Source organism: Taeniopygia guttata, chromosome 4 (assembly GCF_048771995.1).
Source record: "Taeniopygia guttata chromosome 4, bTaeGut7.mat, whole genome shotgun sequence".
In the NCBI taxonomy this organism is placed as follows: Eukaryota; Metazoa; Chordata; class Aves; order Passeriformes; family Estrildidae; genus Taeniopygia; species Taeniopygia guttata.
This window is the reverse complement of record NC_133028.1, coordinates 63,171,813-63,195,875: the sequence shown is the minus strand read 5'-3', so window position 1 is coordinate 63,195,875 and position 24,063 is coordinate 63,171,813. Positions and strand designations below refer to the sequence as shown.

The window sequence follows — 24,063 nt, the reverse complement described above, 5'->3', positions numbered from 1 at the left end:
TTGTTTGTGTAAGTGCATAATGGAAAACAGGAATTTTTCTAGGAGACTATGTTCTATCAGATTAAGTTTTGCCTTATAGGACAGTAATGTTTTTCAGTATTGAATTTAACTTCTTTGCTAAAAGGAAAAGACTAAGAAATTAACTGAGCTAAAAATTTAGCTCAGTTCTTTCCCAGTTAATTACAGATTCATTAATTGAGTCTCCCTGATATGACTTCATGCTGTAATTTCAAGATGAGCCTGCATGATGAGTTACTGCTACTTTAAGAAGGATAAACACCAAGCCATCCTATGTGCCTTAGAGTCCAAGGAGAGGGTAAAAAAAGAAAGAAAATCAGGTTAGAAATCTACAGAATTCAAATACAGCTGGTCCTTTATGTCACTGATTGAAGTTTCCATGATTCCAATGTTAAGTTCTCAGGAAGTATAACTTTTTTCATTATATAGATTTAGAGGACAGTAGTAATGCCACACAAGACCCATTAGAAATATAGAATTTATTTCTCATTACATTCAGGCAACAATATATTGCAGATTTGGACATGCCATGTCTCGTATCAAAGCTAACTTACTAATCCTATGTTTATAGATGTAATAGCTATTGCTAGCCCAGGAAACACAAGATGTGTTTCTGGAGTGGCTCTCTTGAGAATGTCAAGCCATTAACAACAATTTTTGCAGATGGGAACTTGTGACAATAAGATTCATCTGTCATAGCCTACTTTATCCAGCCCTTACTGTACCTTACCTTTACAGCTCCAGAGCTCAAGAAAGCAATTTCAACAACAGCAATGGACAGGGAGATTGAGCACTTGCCCCTTATCTTCCCTCAGGCAGCAGTTCTCAATAAAGGCAATACCATGTTGTAAGGCCACCAAATTCTTCATGTTCCATGGTCTGTGCTTTTGGCAGGGCAGCTCCTTTCCCATCCAGTAGGGCGTCTGCAACCCTTGCTTCCATTCCCTCCTTGCACATCCAGGTGCAAGCTAACAAAAAGAGTAAATCTCACAGTTCTGACAACATCCTAAAGCAAGTGATTTAAGTCATCTACAACCAAAAGATCTGTGAGCAACAGGAAAATAAAATGACAAAATTTTTTTAAACCTTTAAAGTACCATGAACAAGAGGTATCTTGCATCTTCACAAGCAGTGTCCTGACAACATCTATTCAGTGTACTTCCCTTCATCCTTACAAACTCAGAAATACTGGGGTGTTTTTTCATCTTCTAACTCTGCAGGCATTCAGCTTGGGAATACCAGGAGCTACAGTGCATCATCACATGAAGATGGAGAGGGGCAGGATAGTGAAAGAATGAATAGGGAATACCACAGAGACACTGCCCTTGGCAGGCTCTGCACCAGCCACACAGAGAATATGAATACACACAATGAAGGATTTTGTTGTTTTCTTGCTCTCTTTTTTGACAGTTTTTTTTTAATTTAAAAACCACATTCCTGCTAAGGCTGGTAGTGCAAAGTTACTTTTCAAGAACCACCATTCAGTCTGACTCAGTTTCTGCAGACAAGCTTCCTACTGATCCATTTCTCACTAGCATTTTGCTGTAGTTTTTCTGCTGTTCTTCTTTGAAGGTATCTTTGACTTTCGCTCGTTTCAGTCCTCCATCCCTGGAACAAAGAGGGAACAGCAAACCATCAGGGCTGTTATTGTTATCAAACTATGCACTACATTAAAACTCTACAGTTGATTAAGGTAGGTAATCTAAATTATTATTATTAAAGGCTTTTCTTCAGAACTTCTCTAACATTCAATTTTAAGCACATTTATTAAAACATTTACCTTAAGCACAATGCTTATGCAGTTCAAATTTTGAATTTAGCTCATTAAAGCAGTCTATTCATGTTGGTAACATGCTGTACCTACTATAGAAATCTTCAGCAATCTGGGATGCTACTTCCCCAGACTGTAGAGGCAGTCAATTTTCTGCAACACTACAGCTGTGTCTTGCCTTATATTATTCAGAGCTGGGTCTCACAGTTTAATCCATTTTCTCATTCTCATCATCTGAATTTTGCTCTCAAGTTTGTGTCATATGAAATCTAGGCATTATCCTGCTACTTACTGAGGCAGGACATGAGAAAGAGCAGAAAGCCTCAAGACCTATTTTTTGTTGTTCATCAGATTTGCCAAGAAACGTCACTTTTGCTACTTAATCTCAACATGAGAAACAACTATGAATGGACCTACTTCAAAAACATCAAGCCTTTACATAAGACTCACTGCATGCTACATGCTCCAAAGATTTCATACATCTTTTACTTTCACGTATGTGCATGTGGAGTCACTCCATTGTTTTCCCTGAGTGGAATAAAGTGATGTTGAATGTTATTTGTCACAAAGCTAAGGAGGGAAGCACCTATCAGTCAAATTAATCACAAATAGTCCATGAATTCTAACAAGGAGGGCATCACTCACCATGGGAGTTCAGTCAGTCCTCCTTGGTGAGCAATGGCTGACCTCACTCTGTTGGCAAACTGAACAGCATCTTCATCTTCCTTCAAGAGCCACAAATTCAACATAATCAGAGAAGTCAATGGAAACAGACTTTCATAACATTTTTTTAATCTGTTGCCTCATCAAATTAGCTCACTTCCAAACAACCCATTCCTTATCATGCCAACATCATAATCTGATGTTCCCAAGTGATAACAACTCATTTTCCCCTTAGTGTTGAAATTAGGAGAAAATTTTGCTTCAACAAGATGGAACATTACCATTGTTGCTACTGTGAACAGCACTGCATTAACTGCTATCTTTAGTATATTTGATGCACTGCTGATGGAACCAAGCTGCATCAGGAAAACTAGAGTCCAATCATACATCAGTCAGCACTGACAAAAATCCAGTATAAAACTGATTTGGAAACATGAGGTGGGCAGAAGTTTTGGGAAAAAAAAAAAAGAGTAAAAGTGCACTTGCAGACATAGTCAGGTTTTTAAATAGCAGTCAGGCAACCAGATGCTGGATTACCTTTCTAACCATTGGTGGCAAGTACCACACATTGCAAACGATAGCCCAGCTGGTCATTATTCGCAGCAGGTAGCTCACGATATTGTATTTGCTGCTGTTCCAGAAGGCATCTCCAAACTGAGGATCATACTGCAAAGGATCACAAAAAATTATTAAGCCTTTCCCCAGACCATCGCAGCCCCTCAGACCTGGGATTACATGGCAGAACCAGCAGCAGATGTCACCCATTTGCCTGAACAGCCAAAAGAATTAAGTCTGCTCTGAGCAGGATGCTTCCCTTCAGCACTGGGAAGGACTAGCTGGTTTTCTCTTCCTTCCAGCTTTCTGGAGGAAGAAGCTGACCCCATCTGGCCCACCAGCCAGGCTCTATAGGCCAAAGGACTTCACTTTCATTTCAGCCACTTACTCTCCAGGAGCCATCCACAGCATCTACCCAATTACCAGATCTACTGTGCTTTTAATAGCAGCTGTGTTGAGACAGCTTCCTGCCCCTCTGACAAAAACCCAGCCCAAACTCCGAAATTCAGCAGCCAGCTATTTCCACTTACTTTGATTGCAACAGGGTAGATTGTCCCTCCTATTTCAAAGCTCCCCTTCTTGAACATCATCACAGATGTATTGTTTATGCAGGTGCCTGTCCAGAAGACAAAGCCATTGCTTCACACAGCCATTTCAGTACAACACAACATCCACAGTCAGGTCTTACCCATAAAGGGCCTGCATTTGCTGCTCATTGAGATAAGCATCTCACCCCTGCTTACTTTTAGCCTTTGTCTCATGACTGACTCTCTGAATGAGGCCAGAAGGTATGCAAGACAAAAAGCATAATGCTGAGGTTACATCTGTAGGACAGCAAATTCGTAATCTCAGGGCAAAATAAACAATCTTCCCCTTCTTCTGCTTGCAGCTTCTGCCAGGAGAAGCAATGTCCAAGGACAGTATTGTGTTGTCTCCATGTATATTCATCTTATATTAAAGATGAAAACCAGGAATGCCCTAGCAAAGTTGAAGCCAGAGGTGAAGATAGATTTGAGCAGCAGAAGCCATGAAAAGAGAACAGGGATGACATCAATACTGAATGGAGAAAAGAAGTTCAGCTTCTTACCTTCTGGAAAAATTAAGATTGGGAGCTTGCTTTTATCTGCCACATGTTCCCTGAGCCTGTGGAAGCAGAAGGAAAGCTTAAAAAGCAGGTTCTTTCCACTCTTCTTTCCCCAGGCATATGCTTTATGTATTACATATGTATAAAATCAAAGCCTTTTACTGGACACTAATTTGTACTTGCTATTTTTTTTTCCTACAGAAACTGAAGCTTTGTGCCAGCCATCCCTTAAGCCCCTGGAGCATTACATTGAGGTAAGATCCTGTTTTCTTTCCCCTGCATTATTTTACTAATGGCTGTCAGAGAGGCCAACAATTATATGCCATTAAGCCAGTCTAACTCTGATCCACTCAACCTTCAAGAAATTGCCTACTTAAGAAAAAAATGTATTGACGCAGTGGTCCATCCAGCCTCTGCTGCTTAACTGCATATTTCTTAAAAAGGGGATTTCTAAATACCTACAGCCCACAGTACTTGAATAACACTTGGACAACTTGGCAAAGCTGTCCTGCTGTGCAGAGGCCAATAAGTCAGTGAAGAAATTAACCTGTCAAAATTAACCTAAAAAGTTCTCTACAAATTAGGAAGAATTTTTATCCCTGTACTACAGTATTCACAGGTATGCTTTTGGTGACATTCTGCAGAAAACCACTTTTGTATACAGCTTAATGTTCTTCAAAATGTCTTATAACAAGACATTTGCCTTCCACCCAAAAAAAATAAAGCTTTTTATTTCTAGTGGCTCACAATTTCCAGTGATACTGAGCTTTTGTCACAGAAAGCCAATTTTATCATCAGTATTTCTCTTCAACAGAAAGTACCAGAATTTAAGTATCTTCACATGGTTTCAAAATTCATCAGACATTAGTTATTATGCTGATGGCTTCCCAACTGAGATATTTGGTGACAGTCTGCAATCTAAAGCTTCCCAGAACCTTTGGTCTAAACCGTGACACGCTGCATAAATGTTTCAAGCCTTCCCTGGTGACCTGGGAACCTGACATTTTGACCTCAGTGTACTGCACCAAAGCCCACACAAACAAGCACACTCGGGTCATTCTGAGTGATGCAGTGTGCTGCACACCACCCCTGTAACTCATTCCCAAATCCAGGTCTTTGACTGCCCGATGCCTCTCCAGGGAGACAACCCAGCACACACCTCACCTTTTTGTCACTAGATGGCGGTCCTTGATCTCGGAGCGCTCGAACCAGACGTGGGGACACGCCTTGACCGTGGCTCGCTGGATAATGCCCATCAGCCCACCGTGAACCTGGCCCACCTACAAGTCCAGTAAGGCACATCAGTATCTGAGACACCTGAAAGGCAGAACTTCCTCCTCTCCACCCCTCCAAAAACATCCAACAAACCCAAAAGCACGGGGAGGCTGCAAGCCAGGATTGAGCAATGACCATAGAACTCTTAAAATGCATTCACTTGAAAGAATCGAGACACTCACATGGTACTCCCTCAGGTACTTCAACAGCCTGGCATTGACAGTCCAAGGACAACTTCTCCAGCACATAATACAGATCATTTTCCACACAATTTTTCACTTTTCCCCAATGACCAGTGCTCAAGCAAACATCTCTGCTGTCAAAGTACTGAAGTCCACAAGCAGTACCCCACAATCTTTCCCTCTCCTGGTCCCTCTGCTGTGGTTATCTTAGATCTCCTCATACCATTGCATAGCATCCATCATTTGTCAAAATGATCGCATCTATTGGTGATGTATGGTTGGCAACACAAATTCCTCCTTTCTGAGGTCTGTTTTCCCTGCAATCACATATTTTTTTTGTTAGACTGCTAGTGCATTAAGCACCACATCACACACCAAATAGTTCCATTTGGAAACTGTCAGGTGAGTCAGCCTTTAGAGTGTGACATCAGCTTGCAGCTCAGGAGAGAGCAGGCCCCATTTCCAATGGGATGTCACACACATATAAGCATATACACACTTTTGCTCACTCACTTGTTATGGTAATGGATAGTACCAGACAGAGCTCTGACAAGGATGCGGGAGCACGTGAGGTGAACCACTTCGCTCAGGTAGTTTTTCACACTGAAAGAAATGGGACATCTGAAGCATCCTGGAAAGCAGCTAGATGCACATGCAATATTCTCCAGCCTACTCAACACAACTCAGGGCTGAAATCTCCTTGGTATTCTGGAGCACAGAAGGATGTTCCCAGCTCTACGACTCACTTGCTACAGCAACTCAGCCAAGATACATCATGCCCTTGGCACCACTTAGCTAGGCAAGGCTGTCCTCTCTTTGCTGGGTGTTTTTCATCCCAACACTACTACCTGCCCTACAATGCCCCATTTGCATATCTCATGGCAGCAGCAGGAACCCATCAGAAATCATCAGCCTCAGTGCCAAGACTGACAAGAATCCAAACTCAGCCCAAATTCAAAATGCCACTAAAACAAGGTCCACAATTTTGTGGGTGGAATGGACTATTGGTAGTCTGTTATAGGTAAAAATCTGTCCACTCCTAATCTTCAGCTGTTTGCACTGATGCAATTTGGTGAGTTCATCCCTCACACAGAGTACCTACCTGCCATTTGGCAGCTGTCCCACCACAGTTGTTCCCACAATCATTGATGTAATACCGATGGCAGCGAGGCTAAAGCTACAGACAAAACAGACATTAAACCTAAGTAAGTAGCTTTGCTCATTGTAATAACACCTTCCCCCTTTTAAAATGGAAAGTGATTGCAGAAATTCAACTATTCCTCAGATACATGACACATGCAGTTCTCTAACTCAGCAATTCCCTAACCTGTTGCTTAAAGTCATGGTGTAGCAAAGGCAGCAGACCCAGCTATTCCCATGCACTAACATTTATTTTACTAATACACATCGACTTAGGGGAAGCATTCATGGAAATGATGACCACCAGCTCTACTCTACTCTCCAAACCAAATAAGTGCTTGTTAACATAAAAGGAGCCTTTAAGCAAGTTAATATTTTATATCTGCCAATGCTGCTTTTGTGTTAAAGAAAGCTGAGATGACATTTACCAAGAATGCACAAATTTACCTGTTCCCAGGCTGACAAAGCCCCTCAGCACCATAGCTTACCGTAGGGGCAGCAGGAAGCAGTACCGCACTACCACCCCAATGACCCACACAACAGTCAGCTTCAGGCTGATGTAATGGAAGTTGACGTTAGTTCTCGTGAGCAGATTCCAGGAGAGCAGCTCTTCTGAGGAAAATCGTTGAGTGACTTCATCTTCCACAATAGCCTCAAACCCCTTTCTGCAGAAGTAAAAAATGTGGGAGAATTCGAAGTCTGCTCCATGCAGAAGTGCAATTTCTTTCTCCATAGGCGTTTCATCCCTTTCAATGATACCTTGGGAAGGAAAAGGGTAATCACCTGAGAAAATAATTCTGTGATGTAACTGACAATCACCCTCCAGACCACTAGTCACTGTATTACTCAAGAAGACACATTTACTGTCAGAGCCCCTCCTAGGATGGGAAGAGAAGCTGTGCAGTTGAACACAGCATACCTTGCAGGAGGCCACTTGCAGCTCCCCTTTCTCACACCACCTTGAGCAGCAACTATACCAAATTGTTACCTACTGAACATGAAGCAAGAAGGCAAACCCATCTGGCATGTTCTCAAATCAAACTTTATCCAGGACTCTTATGCTTTCAGAAGAAACCAGGTGAGACCTTGGCCTTTCCATTCCTTCCCCTGCTCTGTGCATGTAAGGGCATTCAATCTCATTGATGGAGGCTTCCCTATTCCCATCTCCTCTGACATTCTGATGTCCCACACCCACAATACTGCCAAAGCCCCAGACCACAGCACTGTGCACCTCTGAACCAAACACACCTCCCTGCTATCACAGCACAAATATTTTCTGTAAGTACAGGCAGACCACACTATTTTTTATTTTACTTAAAATTAAAAAAAAAAAACAAACCTCCAAAACACTACATCAAAGAAAGTTCTGCCTAGAGGAGCCTTGATTTAGTTCAGCACCAACAACTGTTTCAGCTGAACTCTGGCCACATAATGCCTGGAGAGAAACCTGGAGAGTTCAGAACTGCAGTGCAAACAAGAAGTATTTCCCTTCCTCCGACCTGTTCATTTTTAAGTAAGCTTATGGTCTGATAAGCACAAATTTCTCATCAGAGCTTTCAAAGGCAAGAACAAATTGTGTAAGCTAAACAAAAATCAAGTAGTTGCTTGCTGGTAAGCAAGTCTGGCTGCAGAAACTGATGACTGAAGAAATCTAGAGTAATGGTTAAGCAGAACAACCATCCCCTGAGACACTCAACTTGGATTATTATAGAGGTCCAAGTTCAGGTTGCCACTCTGTCAGACACCCTCTGATATATTGCATAATCTCTGTGCTTTCATGCTGAGATAAAAAAAAAAAATGGGAAAGGACACAGCGTCCAATTTTGTCAAGCTACTAAGAACTTTCCATATCCTAGGATGTGTTTTTGTAGAAAATCTTCCTCCCAATTCAATCTTGTCAGCAGAAAATCTCTCAATATGTTTCCTGTGCCAATAATTGTGACATTTAAATTACAAGTGATATGGAAAAATCTTATCACACATACTGACATGGCACATATGGGATAACATGGGAAGCTCCAAGATACAAGTACCACAAACCACTGAGGTAAACACTAAAGAAGAACACTGCAACAAAACCTATCAGCACCTTCAGCTTGGAACCTGGCCACAACTTCCAATTGCACCAGCGGGCCACCTCACTGCATCGTCCCATGACAAGCCTACAAATATAAACCATTCATATGCCACATCCAAAAAGCCACATGCTCTTCAGGATCTAAATTATACAAGCATGCATGACATCATTTACCAAAATGGACTACACTTATGCATATGTTAAACCCAAATCAGAGCTCTAGTTTTTGATTCAACTTTTCTCGCACTCAGAAAATCTCCAAACGGTGAAATATCCAGGACTGTAGGTGAGTCAGTGCGACCTGCCTGCTGCGTGCTGCTGGAAACGGATTGTAGGCAAGAAACCAGGGGAACACTCTGGCATCCATCACACAAATACCATCCCCTCTTCTCCAGTTCTCAGAGCTGGGAATGTTTCCTCCTTATACAGCCCTTATCCTTCCCCCTTCTTCAGCACCACTCAAGCAGTTGGCCTATCTAGCTGTAGCTTCTCAGCTGAAGCCAGTGAGAAGTTTATCACACTGCAAGCAAGCTGAGATAGCAGGGCTGGAACATCTCTAACCTCATCAGCCTGCGCTGTTGTTGTCATATGACACCCCCATGCACCAGCTGTCCTGCAGCCTTGGGACAGCTACTGCAACCCAAGATCTCTGCAGCACGTGAAGGTATTACAAACAGAATTACACACATGCTGCTCTGGTGATGTACTTAGCCTTCTTGTAATCACAAGTCACATTTCACGGCCTTTAATCCCTCGGCCATGGACAGAACTGAGCTTGCCAAAGACAGCACTACGCAGGAGTACAGCAAACATTACTCTCAACAAAAAACAAGCCACAGTCACTGTTTTCCTCAATATTGCAGCGCTAGCCCCAAGCCTTCAAGCTCACAGACTCCAGTCAACTAATTATACTAGACTCAAATTTAAAACCGTCTACTTACAAAGCAAGTAGATCTTAGCAGTATCAAGTAATTAGCTCCTTAGTAGTATCTACTTATGTAGTAACTAGATACTACTAACATTATTTGCATAAGCTTTTCTTTTATTGAATGCAATTTTCAAATCTGTTAATAGCATTTTTGTCTTTTTTAAACCCACCACCTTGATGACAACACAGCCAGCACCTACACAAAGAGCTGAGAATTGGTTATTCAGCTGCAGTGAGATAGACACCTACCCTCCAAGCACCTACTCAGCCAAGAGCCACCACTGGGTCCAGCACACACTGCCCTCTAGCACAGAAGGATCCTGAAGTGACAGCACCACATATTTCCTCAAGTAACTACATCAGCCAACTTTTCTCTTGAAACTATTTCTTACCACACCACCAACACAGGGGCACTGGCAGCCCTTTCTGCCAAGAGATGTAAAGCACACTGGATTTGATGCTGCAGAGAAAGGTGGTGTCTCTTTAATCACGCTCACTTGGTTTTGGGGTTGGTTTTTTTGTTTGGTTGGTTTTGTTTGTTTTTTGGTTTTTTACTGCGGGACACAATTTCGAAGTGTTTGGGGAAGACCATTTTTGCTCTGCCAGGGAACAGGAAAACTCGACTTTGTACATACATCTACAGTGCTCCCTCCTAGGCTGACTCACCTCATGGTACTGGCTGAGTGGTCAGGAAAATCATAAGAGATGATACATGCATCCTTTCAGCACTTACACATAGGTGCATACTCACACACAAACATTTACCTTTACCCTGCTATTATCAACTGCTTTGTAATTCATTATCAGCAGGAGTTTCTCCTCCCTCAGTAAATATTGTGTAATGCAATTGGGCCCCTCTGTCTGATCATGTCCTGTCACCTCAGCGGACACCACCTTATATATTAATCACTGTTAAACTTACAATTGGCCTGGTCCTCAAGTACTTTCTTCCACAGCCAGGAACTCCTAATTATAAACCAGTTACTCCTGTGCTTTAAAAATTCCTAAGAGCAAGATATGGAGCACTGCTTGGCACTGCATATCTCCCCATACTTTCCCAAGTAAGGAACAGTTAAGATTCCAGCTTCCAGCAGAAAGAGCCACTGCCAGTGGGGAAAGATTTTAACTTTTTATTTCAGATATATGAAGGACATTAAAAAGGGCTTCAGGCTGCCATTGTGATTGTGTATCCCCATCCATAAGACTGCTTAAACATAGCCTGCACACAATCATCTATATTAATTACCTCAGGCCATTTTTACTATCCCTAATGGTCATCCAGACAGCAAACTACACTCGGCTTTGTGCAGGTTCTGAACACAGCACATATTAACACTACATACCCTTCAGCTGTAGGAAAAATAGCTATTTGTAGTTTTTTTTTAAGGATAGTTCAAAAAACAATCTACTAGCTAGGACAGCTCTCTCTCTTGATGTCTGTTTACTAGAGAAGAAATAACTACATGTAAGAATGATCAGATGTCTAGGAGGATGACAGCTCCTACTGCGCAGCTAAAGCAGCACAGTAGGGTCTCTTGCCCTCTCACTGGCCCATGATGTGATGGGGCACCATCAGCCTTACAGGAAGAAGAAGGGCATCTTCCTGCATCATTGACAACCTGGGAAGCAGACAACATGTCACTGACAATTAGCTGAAAGGACCACTAACCTTGCCTATCCCCCTTTCCTCCCAAAAAAACCCACAACTTTCAGGACACCGGTGAGTGATATAGGATGTACTTTTTCTCAGCCACTTGGAAGTCAGCAACTAAGCAAGACAAGTCTTAACCTGTTTTCAGAGGTGCTGTACAGTACACCTCCAGTTTGTTATCACAGATGCTGACAGTTGCATCTGCTGCCATGGAAGGCAGTTCCATGCCTGGCCTGCAGACAGAGCGATCCCAGTGTCTGCAGTATTGATAAGGATATCCCTTTGGAGCTGAAATGCACATACCCAGCTCAGCAATTCAGTCCCCACTACTGGCTCATGTTCACATGAGCTAATCCACAGGCTCAGGTAACACCTGACTTCTCTGCTAACTGGCAGGCTGGGCCTGCCTCCAGTTGTGCAGCCTAAGGAGGGAACACACAGAAAATGCTCACACTGCTGCCAAATGCTGCCAAAACAGCGCAATTGAATAACAAAACTGAAGCATTTAGGAACCGGGAGGAAAACCAAGCACTGACTCCAATGCTTTGTTCAGCCTTCTCCTGTTTCCTGGGCAAACTCAGACTTCTCTCATGGCTCCAAAGTCATAAACACAACTCTGACCTACTACACTCTACCACAATTCACACACACTATGGGTTGAGATATGGTTAAAGAACTAATTTCAAAACTAGGCTAAAGGAAGAAAGATGAAGCAACTTTTCAGCTGTCTTTCTACAAGACAGTGAGTGTAAGAAGTTTGGCAAACACCGATACTAACTCCAGAGAGTAAAAGGTCAATAGCCACAGACTGGAAAAATGCCAAGCCCATCACACACTTTCAACTTGCAGCCCTACCACAGGAAAAGCATTCAGCTTGGGAAAGAAAGGCGTTGTCCAACAAACACTTAAATCTCTCCAGGAAATATTTAAGTGCACTCTAATGCTGTTAGGACTAGAGATAGCTGGGCAGCAACCCTGCAAGCATCAGTGTAAAGACAAATTTCAAGATGAAAATTAACCTCATATTTAAACACAAAAATTTTCATCAACTAAGAATAATCTTCACCTTAAGTTGTGCTTTGTTTTGTTAAATTTCATGTTGTTTTATACCCTTCACTTCCTCAATCCCTTGATTTTTCAATGACTCAGTATAAGCCAGTGAAAGCAGCATTTTATACTGCAGGAACTGTTTGCTAGCCAGTAGCATTGCAAAATAATTAGATATATAAGTGTGCTGGTTTTCAGTGGGGTAGAGTGAATTTTATCCAGAGTAGCTGGTATGGGGCTGTGTTATGGATTTGTGCTGAACACACAGTTGATAATATAGAGATATTTTTGTTATTACTGAGCAGGATTTACAGAGCCAGGGGCTTTCCTGTTTTTCATACAACCAGGCTGGAGAGGACGTTTGGGGTGCTTGGGAGAGTGGGAGGAGACACAGCTCAGACAGGTGACCCAAAATGACCTTCCAGACCATATGGCAAGATGTAAAGTGGGAGGAAGAAGGGGGAAAGCAGGACATTGGAGTGATGGTGTTTGTCCTTCCAAGTCACTGTTACCCACTGCCCTCCAGCCTGCCCATGGGAAAGTAGGGAATTCATTCCTTGTTTTGCTTTGCTTGTGTGTGTGACTTTTGCTTCCCCTGTTAAACTGTCGTTATCTCAACCCATGGGTTTTCAGGCTTTTACCCTTGTGATTCTCCCACCAGTCCCACTGGGGCAGTGAGTGAGCAGCTGCCCGAGGATAAACCATGACTTTCAGTGAGCATGTAACACCCCACCTCTTCTCAGGTTCTCTCATGCACACATCTAACTGCTTCATTTGAGAAGGCCTCAGTACTCCAGCATCACAATATTAGTCTCATCAATGTGACTTTACCCCAAGCTCTCACCATTGGCAGTAGGAATCCGTGGCGGCTGCGGCTTTTTGGCACTTTTTTGTAACCGGATAGTGGCCCACTGTTGAACAGGAAGAAAACATTAATTTCACAAATGCAGTATGCACTTAAGGAAAAAAGTCACCCAAAAAACCCAACAGTTAGTCAAAGACACATTGTGATTTTCAAAGAATATCTTCATCAGGTAATCATCATTCATCCTCCTCAGATGTGTCCACAAACCCAGACCCATACACAGTTCTTATGAAACTCAGAGTAATTAATAATTAAAAAAAAACGAACCAAAACAACACTGAGTGCCAGTCAGTACTTCTCAACTCTGCTTTCAGTCTTCAGAGAGCCAACTCAGTGCTCCACACCTGTTCCAGTTCAGGTACACAGCCACCAAGAACCTGAAAGGTCTCTGTCAGCCTTGCTACTGCCACAGCAGCTACTGAGTCCAAGCTGCATGGAAAGCCCCGGGAGCTGAGCTAGACACAGGACACACACAGCATGTGTTCACAAAGCTGACAGACACATTACAACCCAGACTGTCTCCTTCAGAGTAGTTTCATCATATTGAAGCAAAAAAGAAAAAAGAACCAAAAAAGTCTTAACTGGGTTAAGTGAAACTGAAGCCTGCACACAGCTGATTTCACTAAAAGCCAAATCCAGCATTTGCAGTCATAGAAATTTCAATTAAATTCAGACTCAATCCAAAAAGGATAGCACCCAATAATTTTTCCAAGCTGAACAAACCTGCAATTTCCCTTGACTCTGCAATTGCTTGTTTCTTGGCATCTTCACAGAATCATAGAATGGTTTGAGTTGGAAGAGATCTTAGAGATCACCTAGCTCCAACTCCTTTCCATGGATAGGAGCACCTACCAGATCAGGTTGCTCAGAGCCCCATCTAGTCAGGTCTTGAACAGGATGGAGAGTCCACAGCTTCTCCAGGCAATGTGTTCCAGTTCCCTTCTCTTCTCCAGGCTGAGCAACCCCAACTCTCTCAGCTCTCATTTTGAAACTCTGAGCAGCAGGAAAACAGGCCAATTCACCAGCTTTAGGGTGAGCTACAGAGAGCCCATTCCTTCTCAGTTCTGCTGCTGCCAAGGCAATGGCTCTTCTAGGAGTGAATTTTAACTGTAGGAATAACTCAGTTCTTTCTGTAGTACTCAAGTACTTTCAGTAACTTTCTGGCTACATTCTTAGCAGTACTGTGACCATAAAAGTTCTGGGAAATACCAAACCAAAAGAGTGTTCAAGGAATAACCCATTCAGAGCACTGTCATTTTACATTTTGTCTATGGAATGGATTTGGGGGTAAAGAAGGACCAGCAAATACATTTACGCAATCATTTCTGACCAGACTTGAACCAATGTATTCAACAAATTAAGATCTCCACAAACAGTTAAGTCACTTATCACATAGAAGAACAAGAGTATATTTGGCTAGTGGTTTCAGCCATACACACCAGCAGAAAAAAATGTTTTCATCTTTCAAATCCTCTCAAAGGGATAATCAAAACCTGGAAGAACACTTTGGGGCTCAGAAAGAGAATGCAACGTTCCCTTCAAAAAGCTCTTGCTACAGAAATCCTGCAGTTATGGGTTCATTCTAGACTGTGTAAAAGCTTGAGCCTCAGCACAAATCACAAGGACACAGGTTATTGAGACAGGCCTTTGTAATGCCCAAAAGCTTGCACCACCCCCCTGTACTGTGGTATCTTGACATTTTGCTATGCAAAGAGGCAGTGCAATCTTCCCAAAGCAGAGAAATTGCAGGGTCATGTAACTCAAGTCAGTTTCTACTGCTCAGATACATTTATCAACCTTATTCAGAAAAGCACATTTCTTCTTCTTAAGTGGTCTGACCTTTGCTCCTCAGGTCCATCTAACTCCAGAAAGGTGCAGCAGCCCACCTGGGGGATGTGGGAACAGTGGCAAAGAGAAAGTCTGCAGAGGACAGGTCACTTTGCACTCTACCTGTGCCTTCCCAGGAGATGGGAGCGCTGCATGAGCCTGACAAGAGCATGGAATCACATACAAGGGTTGCATAGTGCACTCCAGGGGACAACTGACTTGTGCTCCACAAGTCAGTGGCTGAGGCAGTTTTACATTCCATGCCAGGTCTCTTAGGGGATTAAAGCACACTTAATAAAATAGGCCATGATGAGACCATCTCTCCCTCTTGGTCAGGAGCATTTGGGCATTCCTAAGGACTCACATCTACCAGATGACACACCAAACAAGTTTTAAGCTCTCTGTCAGCTTTCTTCTTACCTCAATCCATCATATTTCCAAAAACTCTCTATGTTCCAGCAACCAAGGAGCAAGAAATGAGAAATTTTTACTTAACATCTAATTCTTTTATGTATTCTCAGGCACCTGAATTAAAAGCACTACCATCAAAGCCAGAATCTCAACTTTGATCAAGTGAAAAGCTTGTTTCTATCCAGGCTGGGAAACAAAAGAGACACCACCCACAGTAATGTAATTCCCCTTCCTTCCTGCTAGTCAGGAATATGTGCCATCCATCGCTGCTTCAGCTGGTTCCTATGCTGAAGGACAACAAGGTTGTGCTATAAAGAGCTATCACAATGTGAGCTGATCCATCCCACAGCGGGGAAAACAACGTGTTTGTGTATAGCATTAAACAATTACAAGTTATAGCCTCTCTTCTACTGAGGAAATGAGCAAAAAGCACACTGGCAAGTCTTTTGGATCTCTCAATAACACTGGCACAAATCTAAGTGGCTTCTTCCAGCTGATGCTGAGCTGGCAGTCCCAAGGGCCTTGGTGCAGACCTGTGTTTTTAGTAGGGATTTTTGAAGCAGCTTTGGGGAATAAGTATAAAATACCAGGCTCCTGAACAGATTAAAAATAGTTCTACAGTGGGGCTACCCACTGGACTGAAAATGTAAAGCTAGAAAACAGCATGATTCCAGAACTGCAAGCATCACCACAAGCCTTATTTTCAAACTTTAGTATCCCAACTGCTGACAAGAAAGTAGCTTGGATGCTATAATTACGCAATGCAGAATCTGAAGATACCACACGTCACTAGGCAAGGAAAACATCAACTTTCCCCTCAAAGTCCTCTAATTTATCAGCACCTTAAAAAAAAAAAAATCTAAAGCGGCCAAAAGATCAAATTCATTTACACATCACTAAGCAACTGCCACACATAGAGGACCTATGCAGTACTTGAGGAAGATGTTGCCTATTTAGCAACCGCCTTATCTGGAGTCCGGAAGGGCTTTTCATAACTCTTTTAAATGTGCAATTTCTGCCTCTGAGGTCTGACTATCTCCAAAGCCAAGCCTGACGTGTCATTTCATGAAAGCACATCTAGACACTCTTTGCTGGGATCAAAAGATAAATCACTAGGAACACCTCAGAGTGTTGCCCTGCTCCCCTAAGAAATTGGGCTCAGCCTTTAACCTCATTTACCACCTTAACGCCACCTCTGACTGAACAATGTTGGATGATTTTTTGGAAGGGAGAGATGACTGAAATCTGCAATCACATGGAAACAGACCACTGGTGGTGTTCTTTTAAAAGCACCACTGGATCAGAGTCAAAAGTTTATGTGCTAGTTTAGGTGAGCACTCCTCCTTGGAATCTCTCAAAACCTGAGTAACAGAAGAAAGATTGAAGAGCATATCCCACACAATGCCACCTTGTTTAACACAGCAAAATCTGCATGCCAGTTATTGGGCTGTTTTGTGTGAGGCAAGTACACCAACACCACCAGGAGGAGCAATCATTTCCGAGTCAGTCATCTCCCATGCACTTCTTATTCTCATGGGACACCCCTGGCACTGCCTCCAAGAAGCTTCCCAAATTCTTCCTCACAGAGGAGTTGCATAGCAAGTCCTTCCTGGTGGACAGGTATCCAATGAGCAATTGAGAGTCTAGCTTTATAGGATAACACAAATGGCATCAGCAAAAGGAATGTCAAGCAGCTTCTTTATTTACAGCAGCTTCACAAACTCTTACTTCAAGGCAAGCTCTGAATACAGCTGCTGTTATTTTTTTAACAGCATTTGATTATTAACAGTGTTCACGTGCTGTGAAATTGAGAGCAGTTTCAGACAAGAGCTGTTGATCTGGAATATGGTGCATTAATTACTGATGCAATTATAGCAGAGGGCAGCCCCAACTCTCTCAAACTTACTGATATACAACAACTCTTGATTTTTAAATCTGTGGTAAACATACATAAAGGCCTTCAAAGGACTGGGGTCTACATTAACACAGGCCAGGGATTTACTTCAAGATTCTGCAGAAAATTTGCTAAAATACTAGTGCAAAAGTCAGTGTGAGCCTTGTAAACAAGGGTTCAGCATTCACAGCGGGCATGTCTCCAAGACATGCTTCTCATTGCCATCTGAGCTGGCAGCTTTCAGAGCTCTCTCAGATTCTCCTCTGCCTACCAGTCCTTGAAGGATACCAATTACACAGAGGCCTTCACTGACTGTGCAATGACATTAGTTAGCAAAGCTTGCTGCTGAGGCCAGTGACTTACACAAGCAGTCAAAGCCCACAATGATTCATCTATTTATCAGCTTACATCATCTCCTTCTCCATTCCCCACCCTCACGACCAGCACCACACACAATCCTGACAGTGACTCATGGGAAGAAGCTGCAGCCTGGCATACCTAGGACAAGAGTATCAGTCCATCCCACAGGCCCTGCACAGGCACAATCTCCAGTTTGACCTGAGGCACTGAGAGGCCCTTATTTCCTCATATCTAGGCCATTCATATTGCAAGGTCATCTGCAACACAAGGAAATTTGGCTTAACTTCCAGCTACAGAATAATATTACATTCTTGCCCAGCAAAAATACCTTCCCTACAGGCATCATAATAACGTATCAGAAATTGCTTCTGTTACAAGGGGCTGCTGTTAAACCCCCGATGGATCAGTTACAGGACATGAACAACACCTACAAGTGCAGCATCTGCTGTGCATTACAGCCAGCAAACCAGCCACACAAGAAGCACTCCGTCTGCTCACTGCAAGCCCCCACAAAAAGCCAACAGAGACTGGGAAGAGGAGCACTAAAAGTGCTTGCAGTCATCAACAAACCATTAGTCAGGAAACAGACAATAATGTGATGTTAGTTAATAGGTTATTTGTTCCCTGACTCAAACGTGACCTAAACACCTCACTTCCCTCAGGCTTTCTTGTTTCTTAATATTTCACAAGTATTATGCACCCCACAGTTTAAAAAACACATGAAATTTTCCCATTAGAAAGGGCAAGCAGGGCAGTTGCTGCTGACAACTCTGCGTCAGTCAGCAAGGCACACCCCAAAAAAAAAAAAAAAAGAAAAAAAAAAGAAAAAAAAGAAACCCAGCAGACTGGAAAAAAGACCCCAGAGTATTTAACAAGGTGAGCTGCAAACCATAAAGCAGAGATCATCACTTGGGGGTGCACTGCTACTGCCAAATATACAGACACAAAGTCCAAACCAGTCCTCCAGATTTTCTACAATCCGATGGAAATAGAGAAACTGATCCTACATGACAGTGACTGCTCTGTGGGCCTCAATGAAAGACAAAGGACTTGCTGAAAGGCTGGATTCTCCAGTGCTTGGCAAGACAGCTCCAATGGCATCTTTGCAGGGGCCTCGACAGCCCCAAATCATAGTAAGAGTTCACAAGAGGCAATGGATTAAGACAGAGCAAAAATGAGACCAAGGGGTAAAGATGTCCTTAATTTAAAATTGGAAGCTATCTGTTGATGTCAAAAAAACAAACAGGGAGCAATGCAGCACACTGTGATGACTGCAAGAGACAGTCCCCAGCATTTCAGCAGTAGGGAATATTTCTGTGGCAAGAGACTTGACAAGCATCAGGACAGCAGGTGCCTAGTCCAGACTAGCTCCTCATAGGGGCAAACAGCTGCTAAAGATGTTTCTGCAGCAGTACTCCCACATTTAAAAAAAAAATACTAACATGGTGCCAGAAACCCTTCTATTAACACTGGAAGGAAAGCCACAGGCAAAAATGAGCAATCTCCTAAAAGTTTGCTGAGTTTGGTAAGGTAATTCAGAAGCAAGTTAATGCACTTTCAAGAATACCCACATGATGGGGGAAGCAGGCTTTCAAATAGCAACTGCTGCCTGTGATACTTCTTTAGCATAATTTTCTACACATTTTCCCTTATCACATGGAAAAAAATTACAATCACACAGGAAAAAATATATCCGTATAAAGCTGGTAATCCCTAGTGCAGTACTTAATGGTCAAATGCAATCCAACAGCAGAACAGCCTCATCTGTACATGCTGCGTTTTCTCAGCAGCACATGCTTGATGAGGCGGCTGAGCAGAAAGAAAAATCTATTGTGCAACTGCTGCCCCTTGTCAGAAAAGCCAGATTGTGAAAGTACAAAAATACTTTGTTTCTAAAAGGAGCTTCACTCTCCCTCTTCTCTGATCATACTTTGCAGCACCAAGAACAAGCTTCTGCCCTCCTGAAACAAGCAGAAAAAGGTGGTTTTTTTTAATTGGCAAGAAAAAATTCAAGCACAAGCCCCCCCATCATCTTAACTTGCCTCATCCCATAGCCTACACAACAACTGAACACCACAGACTCATTCTTGGATGTCTTGTTTTGTCTGACGTGTCCCTGAACTATGGACAGACTTGGACCCTCAAAATAGATTGACTCGAATAAAGCAGACGTTGTAAGCTGACAACACAGGCCATGTAAGAAATAAATAACAGTCACTGTGTCCTTCCACTACACCAAGACGCACGGGATAAAAACAGGCAAAGCCAGGGTATCACCTGGGGTGCACAAACAGCCACCACTTCGCAGACAGTTCCTGTAATTTGGCCCATTAAAGAGGCAACAAAAGCAGCAACATCCTGCCTGAACACTCTGCAGGTGTGAGAGCCCACCCTCCCTCCTGGAAAAGAGGGGAAAAGGCCTCGGGAGATCCAGGGCTGGGAGTGGAAGAGAAAGCTTAAGGAAGCTATTAAGTTAACACTGCTGAAAAAGGCCTCAGCCATCAGGGACTTCAGCATCCTGTAACCTCCGAGCCAAAAAGCTCTTCTCAGGAAAAAACGTGCACTCCCAATTCAACATCCCAGGGAGTTTCAGTAGCTCAGCTAGCAGCACATTTCACTGTTAACACAACAGTTATTAATAACTATCCCTTATAAAAAGAAATACACCCTCCCAAATTATTTAAATAACCGACTTCTTGAAAGTTTGACACGCAAGGATACAGTACTTTTCCCAATATTACTGATTAATATCCACAGTTTAGATATTTGCCCTTGCAGGTGCTGCTTGGACCTGGCTGTAGACAACCATCCTCTGTCGGGCTTCTAACCAAGACACGCCTGTGAGCAAATGAAGAGGAGACATTCCACAACAAACCACTTCCTTTCAGGGATTCTCCCCACGCAAGTATTCTGAGGACAAAGAATTCACAGGCAAGCAAGGCCAAGTTGAGATAAGCAAAATACCTGGGTGGATTGAGCTTCTTCACTCTCCCATAGCAGTCAAATTTAGCTGACTCTTCTCAGAATACTTTCCAATTTTTCATTGCCTTTTCTTTATATATACATTGTTTTATAGCATATCTATGTCAAATATTATTATGTATTAATTTAATTTTTAATATATTGAGCAACATGCAACTCCAGAAAGTATTTCATGCAAAAGTAATAATAACTCGCAAGTGTAATAATAACTCGCAGAGTGGGCATTATTTCCTCCCTTAAGGCATTAGGAGAGCTCTCACAATTAACCATCCTCATTATGCCAGCAGATATTTCTCCACAATTTTGCCCAAAACATATTGACTCACCTCTTGTTGCAACATTTGATGACATTAAAAAATAATGATTAATGATCTAGGAATAAAGAATGTAAATTGTGGTTATTCACAGGTGAAGGCAAGTCATCCAAACAAGACTATCTCACTGGGCCATCTGGATTGCTCCCTCAGGCCAGAGTGATCTTTACCTCCTCAGCTCCTGCTATTCAAATCCTTTTTTCCACTAACAAATGCATATTATCTCCTCAACAGTTATGCTGATACCATTCACAGTCCCAGAAATTACTGAGAACAGATTCATTCTCACCCAAAAGCCTAAAAACATTTTGCTTAAGATGCATTTAACAAATGCCGATTTAATAGGCGGGATTTTTTTTTTTTTTTTTGAAGTACAAGGCTTGCCTGAAAACCTCGAAGAACAAGGTGAAAATAGACAAAATCTACTTTCCATAGTCACATAGCGATGTACATTGCATGGCCACTGAATGCTGTGGGTCATTTCACTTTTCCTCCTTACAGCTGTTTCCTTGATTTGGGTGCCCCTCCTCCTTGGAAAAAGCGTACTAAAGATTTAAATCTGATCAAGTCCAACAACAATTTAAAAACACTACTGCTCATCACTACCATGAGCTTCAGAGGGAGAGTTTTTGCACACATATTAAAGATGCCCCGTGCAGAAAGCAGTTCCTCTGCGAGAAACTGGGTGTCCCTGAGAATTCAGAGGCAGATGGCAACTGAGGTGCTGTACACGCTCAGCTTGGATGAGAGTCGCAGTCTCTGAGCATCAGCACTGCTGGCAGCAGACCTTTACACCCTCCGAGAGCACCACCCGGTATCATTTAGCCCAAGCGGAGCACAGCTGCCACCGAGCAGCGACAGCCTCGCCCAGGCCATGGTACAGCCTTAGGTAACAAGGTTTATTCCGCTCTCCTGCGGCTTCAGGGGCAGCACTCCTGAGCCTACACAACCACAAAATTAACGCAGACCTCCAGTATTAGGCGAGGGCTTTAAGCCCGAAGCTGTAGCCGAGCAGAGCCGATGCCAGGCAGGACGTGACCCCCAGGAGGACGCGATGGGAACGGAGCGCACGGACGCTCCTCCAGGACATCCCCCCGCACACGCCCCGGCCGGAGGGAGCCGAGCCCGGCCCGGGGGAACCCAGCAAGGCGCAGCCCCGCAGGCAACGGAGCGCCGGGAACATCCCCCTTCCCCTCCACAGCTCCCGCCTACCTCCAGCGTCTTCACCAGCAACCACATATAGGCTTCCGAGATGCCCAGCGAGACGCCCAGCGCCGAGGGCACCACGATGAGCCCGAGCACCAGGGCCACCCACACGGCGCCCACCTGCCCCAGGGCCCACACCAGCTCCATGGCGCGCAGGGCCGCGCAGCGCCAGCGCCGGCCCTAAAGGCCCGCGGCCGCCCCGGCCCGCCCCGCTCCGCCCCGCCCCGCCCCGGAGCGGCGGGGCCGGTGCGGTGTGGGCGCTGGAGTGGCTCGGGAGCGGAGCAGGCGGGCGGGAAGCAGCTGGAGGCGGGTGTAGCGGGCGGCACGCAGGGCTCCCGGCGTGGGGAGAACGGCTCCAACGGTGCGGGCCGGCCCTGCGCCTCGCCGCAGCGGGGCTGCGGAGCCGCAGGCAGCCCCAAAGGAGCAGCTCGGGGAGCACGAGTGAAAAGGAAAACTGGGGAAAGCTGCTGGCTCTGTGAATATCAAAGTGGAGTAATGTGGGAATCCAGGGCTTCCCTCTGGCTGCCCTGGCAGGTCTGGGACCCTGGCAGGGGGTCAGGAACCCCCCTGTACAGAGCCCCGAGAGACACTGTCTGTGATCTCTGTCCATGGAGAGGAGTTTTCAATCTTACAGGATGAATTACAAGCTTTGAGTGTTTGATAAGAGTAATAATTAAGTGTGACACGGGTGCAAAGGTAAAATTTTAGGTTTCTAGATTAGGGGTTCAGAGGGGACAAGATGGAGGAATTGGGTGTGTCTTGTCCTTTTCCTCCTTCTTCATGCCCTCCATATTTCACTGTAGTGTTGGCATTTTTCTATTGGTTTAGGTTGGGAACACACTGTTCAACGTAGATGATAGATATTGGCACATTATTGTAAATATAGTACACGTAGTTTTTGGTATATAATGTGTGTAACATCCCACTGAGGGGCAGAGCCCCACACGCTGCCCTGCAGGACAGAGCTGCGGCAGGGCAGCAGAACATGTTAGAGATAAACAGAATAAACAACCTTGGAAACAGCACAGACAAATTATGGCTTCTTCTTTGGCAACGGGGCAGAAAGACAGAGACTTTCTACAATCTCGGAATCACCAATACCCACAGATTCCGACAGAGAAAAATAGCTAAAGAAAGGTCTGCGCTGTGTTTTCCTCCCGATTTGAGCAGGGAAGAGGGATTCACTGAGGGTCCGGCTCCCACACCGGCATTAGGCCCTCTCCGAGAGCAAGGAAACTTTATGGCAACTGGCTTTGCCTGCCCCGGCCTGTGCACAGCCAGCCCTACAGCACTTGGCATGACACAATCCGTACCAAGAAAGCAGTGTTAGGAGAAAAAGGCTGAAGAGGGATGGCAGTCTTGAAAAAGCATTCCGGGGAAAGGGAAATAACATCATTTTCTGAGAAAAAGGCAGTCAGCATATTTTCTGTGGCAATCCTTCATAACTGTTTCATAGAAATGGGATGTTTGGTGTGCCTCTTCACATTTGAATGATCAGAAATATATCTGACAGCCAAGTGCTCAGGATCCAATGAAAAACCTAGATTGGAGTCCGAGGCCTAAAGAACTATTTCCATGGGAGTCATGTGGACAAGGGCATTACTTTCTGGCTCCTATTTTTGGCTCTGGTGTCTCTCCTCCTACTCTTTGCCTCATCTGGTAAATAACTGCTCTGAGGCAGAAGCAGGATGATCCCTGATGAAGCCTCTAGACACAACCACAGTTGTGCAGCTAGATCTGATATTGCCAAACAGCACTTCAGTGTCTATTCTTCTAAGTGTTTAGTTACGATCATGCCCATAAGGCCCAGTTA

The 24,063-nt window shown here is 43.8% G+C and overlaps 1 protein-coding gene across 3 annotated transcripts; it reads right to left on the bottom strand.

Annotated features, from left to right (window-relative positions):
* Positions 1 to 482: 482 nt before the first annotated feature.
* LOC100225801 (glycerol-3-phosphate acyltransferase 3) lies at positions 483 to 22,480 on the bottom strand. Of its 3 annotated transcripts, none has more exons than XM_012573295.5 (12): positions 22,257 to 22,480; positions 13,236 to 13,302; positions 7,177 to 7,447; positions 6,651 to 6,725; positions 6,062 to 6,151; positions 5,772 to 5,865; positions 5,256 to 5,371; positions 4,095 to 4,150; positions 3,538 to 3,623; positions 2,990 to 3,118; positions 2,435 to 2,514; positions 483 to 1,626 (listed from the first exon to the last, which is right to left on the bottom strand). In XM_012573295.5, exons 1-12 carry the CDS (start codon positions 22,395 to 22,397, stop codon positions 1,500 to 1,502), a joined length of 1,332 nt encoding a protein of 443 aa, XP_012428749.5. In that variant the 5' UTR covers positions 22,398 to 22,480; the 3' UTR covers positions 483 to 1,499. The 3 variants fall into 3 exon arrangements, with proteins under 3 accessions (XP_012428749.5, XP_072784866.1, XP_030127820.1); XM_030271960.4 differs by lacking the exon at positions 22,257 to 22,480 and adding an exon at positions 21,057 to 21,086 and having other exon boundaries at positions 1,390 to 1,626; XM_072928765.1 differs by lacking the exon at positions 13,236 to 13,302 and having other exon boundaries at positions 22,257 to 22,455.
* Positions 22,481 to 24,063: the final 1,583 nt, after the last annotated feature.